Raw genomic sequence first — 10,045 nt, forward strand, 5'->3', positions numbered from 1 at the left:
TTGATTGTTCAAAGATGATATCTAGTTATGCTTTAAATGCATAAATAAGTTATTCCTAGCAGCCTCAGAGGAAATAGAAGAAGCAACCCAGTTATTAAAACATTAGCATAAGTGCAGTAATGTAAGGCCAGTGTTTGTATATGCACTCTTTCTCAGATTTAAGGTTGATACTGAATATATCCATGTAAATCCATTTCAATTAAGTTTTCTGTGAGGATAAAATAGAAAGAAAAAAAGCAACAACAATAAGAACTTCCTCTGGGAAGCAACCCTATAAAAGATCGTAAGTAATGTCTTCATGAAGCAGAAATGAAAAATGAATAGTAAAATAACAGGTAAAGAAAACTAGATAGATGAAAAGATTTAATTTGATTAACTAATTTAAATAGCTACATGATTTGCTATATTTTAAACATCAATGTTACCTGTTATCATTGGAAGAAAGACTCTTTCTCTGCTCAAGCTATTATTAGTGACTTTCTCAGTCACAAAGGTTGATAAACTGGTAAAACCAATGTCAAAATACAATCTTCACTGCCACCTATACTGTAACACTTAACATGAATAGTAAACAGGAAAAGAAGCGAAGAAAAAGTGATTGACGTGGACACTGGCAAGTAATATCACAGTGTGAACAAAACTAACCAATCACCTTCAGGTAGAACGGTTGGATTTCCTGTTTGTGACGCAGATACTCCCAGTCAACAGTGGAGGCCCCACCCTTGTGTTACCTACCACCCGTCAATCAAAATATAAAAAAAATCTGACAGTTATCACCTATTTCTGCGTGAATACAATCATTCAATCTGCTAATGATGTCCCGTGGCCTTTGACTATTGGGACCCTTCGTTTTAAGACAAGTCACGCTATGACTGGTATGTAATATCTGTATTTTTTTACCCGACTAAGCTAACGAGCTATCTCGGGCATCCTCTGGCTAAATTAGCTCGCTAGCAGGCTAGCAGGCATTTTCATTGGCGATATTGCTAATCATCGCCGGCTAAATTAGCAGTTCAAGCTAACGCTGGGCTTGTTAGCTTAGCCTGCTGAATTAGCTTATTTGGGATATATCACAGGCTATCTCCCGTTTAGCAAATCATCGCCTTATTGCATTTCCACGGATATTAGCACTGTTATTTTCGTGTTTTCAGTTATTCTGGTGGTTTTATTGTTCGTTAGTTTGCCTGCGCTACAGGATACTTCTCTCCTGTGTGAGTGTATGTTATGTGTAGCTAACATTAGCATCGGCTGTTCTCTCTCTTTGCTGACATTTTTCTTATTTGTTTTACAAAGCGCCAGAACAGCCACTGAAAACGGATGATATGGCTGCTCTGGACGTGGACGGCAGTCAAGGCAATTTTATGCAACAGGAGGAAGGCAGGGGCAATCAGGTAAGATTTTCGTCCTAGATCAACTCTACATTATTTGTCGATTTTGCGATCTCGTTACTGACGATCACACATTTAAAACTTGGAGGGGGGTTACGTACCCTCACTTGAACCTCTCAGGCAACACTTACTCCCAGGCTCCTTACAAACTCCGCCTCCTTTACTAGGATAGAAGTGACAGACTAAACTCCAACCAGATCTTAATGTTGTTACGAGGTTATCTTAGGTGCTGCCTGAGGGGCTCAATACGGAAGGACAAAGTCATTTTAATTATTTAGCAAGGAGTTAATATTTGTGTGGCCCTGACTAATGGCCACCCACTTTCTTTCCTTTAAACTTGCTTATTGTGGGTAGGACACTCAGCCATCACCCCTCGACCTGCTAGCAACGACCTGCACTAAGGTTGGGTCACCATCGTCAGAGGTGAACAGAGGTGCTGCCGCTGATGTGGTAAGTCAGCACCTCTGCAACATCTGATAGAATAATAGCGTCTATATTTTGATATCAAGTTGCAGAAAATGCCCTTATTATGTCCTTAGCAAAGTGTTTACCGAAACCTTGTGGCCTATACATGTAACAGACTGAACACCAATTCAGCTTAGAGTGGATTCAGACTTATCATATTATATGTATTGTGCTTTTCTTGATTCATATACTTGATGTACTTTGATAAAATATAACTTCTGATGCTTTTAATAACTGGCTTTATTTGTCCTTATTTATCAATAGTTGTGCTAATGTGTGTAATTGCTATAAGGAAAGTCTGAATTAGAATTTCCATTCTTCTTTATTTTTCTTAAGGCTTTTCTAGGTGATTTTATGCTGCAAATCAGCTGGTTTGATGCACAATGCAGATTTGAAGCTTGTTACATACTCATCCAGAAGCAAGAATTTTGTTCTTGTTCTTGAACTCAAGAATAATAATAAAAAAAAAAACTTTTGTTTGATCATGTCAGTTCATACTCCACGAGAAAATTAATCTGCAACAGGGTGGGGATTACTCTGTTTTTATGTGCAATGAACATCTAACCTGATTATTTCATATTTGGCAAGAAACTTCCATCTGCAGCAAGGTGGGGTTGTGCATATGACAGGGTCCAATCCTTTAAATGCCAAATGTTTTATATACATTTTTGTACTGTCTAACTAGCTGGATCAGCTGTTAATTAAAGCTATCTGTTCCACCTAGCATAAGCAAAAATGCAGAAGTGATAAATTTCCACTGCATGCTTTTCCACATCAACCACACCCTCCTTAAATGTCTGACCAATCACACAATACTGCTCAAAGCTCCATGAGAAAAAGTTCTGCACAGCTGATACGTTGAGAACAAGTCACAAAATGTTACTAATCACATCCGCAAGAACAAAATGACTTTTTTTTTTCTTGTGGCATTAAGAATAAGACAAGAGTTCAAGGTTCTCATGGGGTATGTAACAGGCTTGAGTCGGAGCAAAGGGAGATGTCAGAGCAGAGAAGGTTGCTTGTAAGAAACCTTCTGTTTAGTAGTGAATAATTTGCTGCAAGCTTTAGCAATAAACACTACACAGCTGTTGTTGTTAGAGCAGAGTCCCGGGTCTGCCTCACCACTGCTGGGTAAAGTGAAGGGAGTTCATCTCCAAGCTAGCGGTAGCTTCATCTGGGAAGAATCACTTTGCCTCTGCCTCCCAACCTCAGTTTGGAGGCAGAAGCAGGAAAGTTTCACTAAAAATGGAGGCAATGGATCAGAGCAGCACAATTACTAAACTGTCTCAGAAATGCTGCGCTTTAAGAGCAAAAAGACCAGACAAGGAAAATAACTGGTATTGTTGTGACTGAGTGCTCCTATGTTCTTCATGTTTAGTTCACCTAGCTGAACAACATAAGACATTAGAGCTTGTGTGCATAACTCAAATTGAGGCATGTTTCCCCATTTTCCAAGTTGATTTTCTCTGTTACAAAGTCTGCCACCTCAATGAAGTCCACCTGAACAGGTGTACTTGTCACCAGAAAATGTTAAGAATGGTGCAGCAAGGTGACACAGGTTTTGTTTTGGTCAGTAAAGGTGTGCATGGATGGGCCTATATGTCCATGAGGATGGAGCAGGTTTGATTGGCCCAATGTTTGAGTTCTTTGTCAGACTTCATGTGCATCTTCAGGACTCAATTATGTTTCTGAATAACATTTTGTACACAGTAATACATCAAGACCAAAGGAAAAAAAAGTGTGAACACTCACAAATCAAAGTGATTAACACAGACAGCATGTTTGTGAAATAAAATTCATTTTTTGTGCCTTCCATTGGCCAAAGGCTCCTTGTGCATAATTTAAAATTTTGCTAAAATGTTTATAATATATATTTTATTGTCACTCATTTTCTTTCTTAGACATCAGATCCATCTTCACAACTGACTGAAACTGACAAATGGGAGGTGTTAACACCCACAATAACAACAAAAGATGAGACTGGGATAATACAGATCCAAAGTCAAGGAATTCTGACATCAAATGGACAGTATGTTCTTCCTCTCCAAAACTTACAGAGTCAGCCGATCTTTGTGACGTCGGGAACAGACGACTCCTCTGCCAATTCAGTGCCTAACATTCAGTACCAAGTAATTCCTCAAATCCAGACAGCAGATGGACAGCTGAGCTTCTCCACATCCAGTGTGGAAGGACCAGCTCTGAGTCAGGATGCCACAGGGCAGATTCAGATCTTACCTGATGGTAGTCAAACTCTCAATGTGACTTCGACTGCAAGCATCCTTAACAACAACCAGAACCTCATTTCACAGACTGCTAATGTCCAGCAGATACAAGGGGTTTCTATTGGCAGCTCCACTTTCAATAACCAGGGCCAGGTTGTTACTAATGTGCCTGTGGGTTTGCCTGGGAACATCACCTTTGTTCCTATTAACAGTGTTGACTTGGACTCTCTTGGCCTGTCCGGTGCTCAGACTATAGCAACAGGGGTTACTGCTGATGGCCAGTTGATTATGACGAGTCAGCCTGTTGATGGCTCCGAGAGTTTAGCCAAGAGAGATGATCACCTCTCACAGACATTACCAGTAAATGACTCCAATGGAAATACTGAGATATTTGTGCCAACGTCTTCCTCTCAGCTGCATCTTCCAGCAAATGAAGCCGGTCTCCTTTCACATGACACTGCTTTACCATCAGTGGCAACAGAGCAAGCCAACTCAAGTTCCAGTCTGCAAGAAGGCTTCATCCAGCCGAATCAGGAGCAGAATGTTCAGGTGTCCTCAGCTCAGCCCATCATTCAGCTTCAGCAGGTGCCTCTACAAACCACCAATAGTCAGGTGGTCCAGTCGGTGGCGGCAGGTGGACACAATCTTCAAAACGTGCAACTGATCAACCCTGGCACCTTCATCATCCAAGCTCAGACAGTCACGCCATCAGGTCAGATACAATGGCAGACCTTCCAGGTTCAAGGAGTGCAGAACCTTCAAAACCTCCAGCTGCCCACCACACCACCCCAGCAGATAACTCTGGCACCAGTCCAGACCTTGTCATTGGGTAGCATCAGTGCAGGGCAGATCCCCAACCTACAGACAGTAACGGTTAATTCAGTGGCCCAACAGGAAGGAGACACAAATCTCCCTGCAGGTAAAGTACGTCTTCTTGTTATTAGAGATACACAAAGAAATGTCTCCAACCAACAATAAACCCAAGTTGTTGTTTAGTCTTATTCAGCCTCTTTACAGGACTGTGTGGACAGAACATTGGATGTAAATCTCTTTGAATTGCCTGACAGCTTAGTTGCACCTCTTTAGAAATGATGCCTTTACCATTCTTATGCGAACCTGGATTTTTTTGTGCCTTGGGAAAACTTCGCCATGAAAATGTTCACTTTTTTTTTAATGGCTTTTATTGATAATATGCTCATATTATTAATGTAATTTCCAGATAATAAGCTGCTACTTGTTTTCACACAATTTGAAACCTGCAGCTTAAACAACAATGTGGCTGAGGATGGATTTTTATTGGCTAACGAGTCCTTTTGTGCTTCATGCACACATCAGCATCATGGAAAACACAGGAAGAAATGCATATGATGCAGCCTTCAAGTTCAAGATGATGGATTTGGCTGTTAAAGAAGCTAGAAACTAGAGCTGCTGCATACTCAATAAAGGTGCGGCTTATATTTGGGTGCGCTCTGTTGCCCAGAAATGATGGTAAATCATGTTGGCAGTAAGATTCAGAGTTTATACAGTCACAGCTTTCACAACAGGGCATGTTAACAGTTCGTAATGATAAGATTGTCATTGATACATTTTATGTCGGTCAGGTATTATTTTTTCACTGCACGTCAGAGATTTAGACCTGAAAACTTAAGTTTTCTACCAGTCACTCACATCCAGCCACAGTAGGTGTGATTGATCATTGTTTTTTTTTTATGTTTCATAGTTGTTGCTAAAGCTTTTGTTGATAACATCATATACACATTTCAGATATTCAGATCAAGGAAGAGCCAGATTCTGGAGAGTGGCTAAACACAGACTCTACCCTGAACACAAGTGATCTGTCCCATCTCAGTGGGAGGCTGGTGGATGATGAGGATCAGCTAGGCCAGGAGGGCAAGAGGCTGCGCAGAGTTGCGTGCACGTGTCCTAACTGCAAAGAGTCTGGTGGGAGGTCTGTAAAGTTGCCTGGTGATTGTACATGTTTATAGATCTCTGAAACGTGCCAGGACTTTTACGACTTACATCTATGCCTGTATTTGACAGAGGATCCAGCATGGGGAAGAAGAAGCAGCACATCTGCCACATCGTGGGCTGTGGGAAAGTGTACGGAAAGACATCGCACCTGCGAGCACACCTGCGCTGGCATTCGGGGGAGCGACCTTTTGTTTGCAGCTGGATGTACTGTGGGAAGAGGTTCACACGCAGCGATGAGCTCCAGAGACACAGGAGAACACACACAGGTGCCCCTCTTTTTTTGCTCTCTCCATGTTTGCACATCAAGAAAACATCCATGAAATCAGTAAAATGTGTTAATTTGAGCCCTGAAAAGTGTGAGTCATGTAGGAAATTACAGCATTTGTTCCCCTCTGGACTTGCATGTTAAACTTCATATCAGGATTGGGAAATCATTATGAGAAACATCCACATTTTTACAGACTTTGTAGTCATTTTAAGCATGTGACTCATGCTTAAAAAGTTTGCTCTGCACTCAGTTTTTAACACGACATTACACAAAAAAGACGATAGAACTGAGCCTTGTTTTTCAAGAGTGATGGGTTTCTTTATTATTATTCTGTGGTTCTTCAGTCTGCTGATTAAATGTATTCATTATTTGATCATAAGAAAGTGTGAGTGTTAAATAAAAGCAAAAGTCCTGGTCAGAAGCATATAAGTGTGTGTTGCCACAAAAGCAATTAGATGTAAAAGAAAACGTCAGCAGTGTGCTTGAAGAAACAGTGCAACGCAGCATGATGAAGGTTTGAAAAAATGCATTTTAACAAACCACAAGATTGCTGAAATAACAATATTTTAATGGACAACCTCAAATTTTTAGAAGTCTGACCATAATGTGCATCCCCCACATCTGTTGTATTGGTACATTGCATCAGCCCAAACACCTCGTAGCATTTGTAAAACATGGTGGTAAAGGGGCGATGATTTGTGCTTGTTGTGCAGCCACAGGATCTGTGTACTTTGCAATGAGCTTCTCTTTTTGCTAAAATATTCTAGAGTCAAATCTGAAGCCATCTGTTTGACAGATAAAGCTTGGGTGAATTAGAAACTGGACAATGATCCCAAGTACAGCAGCAAATCTACATGCAACAGAAAAATAAAAGATCAGTCACATCCAAACTTCAACCTGACTAAGATGTTGTGGGATGGCCTTAAAAAGAGCAGTGTTTATACAATTCCACACGGACCTGAATTAACGCAGGCTGAGAAGGGGAGTGGGACTGAATTCCTCCACAACAACAGCAAAGACTGGCTATGTGAAACTGAAAACGATAACTTAATGTTATTGTTCAGTTTTGGTGTTTCTACAAGCTACTAAATCATGGAACTCACTTAATTTTTACCCACTGCTGCTGCATTTTGTCTTAGTTTTATATGAATGTCAGAGACTAGTGTAGTCCCGTTGTTCTGTTGAGGTTTTTATTTACCTTATGTTAAAACCTGTCAATATGTCCTTTTAATGTGCCAAACCTTAGACTGTAAATGTATTATGTGATGATAGGCATAACGCCACGTCCTCATAGTGATGTTGTTTTACGCCACCATGCCATCGGCAGATTGAGGCCTCTGACAAGATTGGTTATGTTGCATTTCATTACCCTGTCAGCTGCACTCTTGCCATTCACAGTTAACTTGGCAAGAGGATATTTAATCTTTCTCGGCATTCAGTTGATGATAATTGTTATCAGTTGTTTAGCCTCAGTTTGTCAGTTTTGTCAGTGACTGACTGGCTTTAAACACCTAATTCAGATTAATATTGATCCAATGTTATAAAACATTCTGTAGCAGTACATCATAAAACATATGTATTTTATCTGCAACTGTTCTATCATTTATATTGAATGTAGTTTATTTGGTAATAAGTCAAATGTGGTGAAATATTTGATGTCTCCAATTATTTTAGATATGAAACTTATTGAACTATTGTTTTCTGTCTGGCAGGAGAGAAGAGGTTTGTCTGCCCAGAATGTTCCAAGCGCTTCATGCGGAGCGACCACCTGGCAAAGCACATTAAAACCCATCAAAACAAAAAAGGCGTGAACTCTGGCAGCACCGTGGTGGCCTCAGTGGAATCCACAGGTTCCTCTGACAGCATCATCGCCACGGCAGGCGGGACCACCCTTATCCTCACCAACATCCAGCAGGGTTCTAACAACGCCCAGGACATCCTGGCCAACGCAGAGATCCCTCTCCAGCTCGTTACCACGGTAGCGGCCAGTGAAGTTATGGAGTAATGTGCTCTCCATTAATGAACTTCTACAGCATCTCGTATACTGTATACTCCTACCTGCATTTTTATTCAAGTTTTGAAGGAATATTATAAATGAATATATATATATATATTTTAACACAGACATACTAAGTCCATGTCCATTCTCAGTTTTCACTGAGGAAAAAGAAAGCAAGTGGAAACAAAAAGGTGGATACAGACATTGCAGTAAACACAATGAAATGCCTTATTTTGTATAATATTATGTAGGTAAAAATGTAGATTTCCAGTTAGTTTTAAATTTGCTTATTTGTTAATGAATTTTTTTTCTTGGTAATATATTGCTACAATAAGGAAATATTGCCTTTTGTTGGCAGTATATTTTGATTATGTCCTTGTAAGTAAAATTAGTTTCACATCCTTTTCAGCAGAGACTAAACGTCTCAGCAGAACTAATTTTATCCAGTTGAAGTAAAGTTGAGTCCATGCAAATTTTTCACTTTGTTTTTAAATTACTAATATGCATTGTTTTCTAACAGGCAGTATGTCTGCAAAGCCCTTGTTTTTTTCTTTGTTTTTCTTTTATTAATTCGTTCCACACATGAAAATGAAAAACAATCAAATTGTGTATCATAATTCCTATTGATCACATGCTGTTATGATGACACCTTGTTTGCTTATGAAATATTTTGACAGAACTCCTATTTATATTAGGCTTTACATAGAAGATGCATTTGTAATAATGAAGGTCTGAAATATTTCAAATGGTTTCATTCTATGTCGTTTAGATGTGTTTTTGTACCCTTTTTCTTTTTTGGAGAACTTCTAAACAAAAAAGTCATTGTAATATAAACAGGTTGGGGAGCATTTTTTGTGGTGGTAATTGCCAAATCTGACTCCAAACTCAGGGTGACTCTTGACTGCGTGCTATAAGTAGAGTAAATCACCCCAGTTGCTTCTCATAGTGGGATCTTGTGAAGAATTTTTTTAATGCTCTTATGTTATCTATACGTATTGAATCCTATAATGTCTTTTTTTTAATTGACTCTTATTTGTGTCATGGGAACAGCTTTGCAGAAATTTTCAGATCTTGTGTCATCAGTCCTACCATGCAGTTGATGAATTTGTGATTGCTGAACATGGTACTCTTAACGGCACTGTTGTCATCACTTTAATCTTGCTTATTGTTTTGGATAAAGATGTTTTTAAGAATCTGTATGTTATATCCATTGTAAGCTAATGGAATTTTTTTCAGTCCTTATGTTGTTTTACTTTAACTGTACCCCCCCCCCCCCCCCCCCCACCCTATTCATATAATAGCTTTCATGTAATTTCTGATATACACCTCCAAATTGTTAAATTGAGTGCACACTGAACAGTGAATTTAATGGTGATGCATGTGGGTCTTTTTATTTTGTCAGTGTTGTTCTTTTGGGGGTCTTTTTATATTTTAGGTTTTTTTGTTTTTCTTTAAGACATGGAAAAGTCATCAAATTCATAACAGTCACTTAAACCTTTTTGGAGGGTTTGAGTTGAATAGCAAGATGCTAAAACATTCAGCATCTGTATGTCCTTTACTAAAGAAGAAGAAGGTTTATCTTCACTCCAGTCTTCTGTATAAATATGTCAATATATTACATCATTATAAATCTTTGTTACACTTGAATACACTTTCTTTCTTTATTCTTTCTTAGTTCTTTAGATATTAGCATAGTTGGTCATAAGCTGCCTGCTGTCAAAAGGACATTTTA

At 39.2% G+C, this 10,045-nt stretch overlaps 1 protein-coding gene across 2 annotated transcripts; it reads left to right on the plus strand.

Moving 5' to 3' along the window:
• Window positions 1-752: 752 nt before the first annotated feature.
• On the plus strand, window positions 753-9,811 carry sp3a (sp3a transcription factor). 2 transcript variants are annotated; one of them, XM_079253839.1, is made up of 7 exons: window positions 753-875; window positions 1,294-1,391; window positions 1,743-1,838; window positions 3,755-4,994; window positions 5,840-6,023; window positions 6,116-6,312; window positions 8,027-9,811. In XM_079253839.1, the coding sequence occupies exons 1-7, from the start codon at window positions 869-871 to the stop codon at window positions 8,317-8,319; spliced, it is 2,115 nt and encodes a 704-aa protein (XP_079109965.1). In that variant the 5' UTR covers window positions 753-868; the 3' UTR covers window positions 8,320-9,811. The 2 variants fall into 2 exon arrangements, with proteins under 2 accessions (XP_079109965.1, XP_079109966.1); XM_079253840.1 differs by lacking the exon at window positions 1,743-1,838.
• The last annotated feature ends 234 nt before the right edge of the window (window positions 9,812-10,045 follow it).

This window comes from Telmatherina bonti (genome assembly GCF_933228915.1).
Source record: "Telmatherina bonti genome assembly, chromosome: 15".
NCBI classification, from domain to species: domain Eukaryota; kingdom Metazoa; phylum Chordata; class Actinopteri; order Atheriniformes; family Telmatherinidae; genus Telmatherina; species Telmatherina bonti.

Excerpts from the sequence above, each read along its gene's own strand:
- sp3a (XM_079253839.1), top strand. Across the intron at positions 6,024-6,115 it reads TGCAAAGAGTCTGGTGGGAG|AGGATCCAGCATGGGGAAGA; the intron begins GTCTGTAAAGTT and ends TGTATTTGACAG. Across the intron at positions 6,313-8,026 it reads ACACAGGAGAACACACACAG|GAGAGAAGAGGTTTGTCTGC; the intron begins GTGCCCCTCTTT and ends TCTGTCTGGCAG.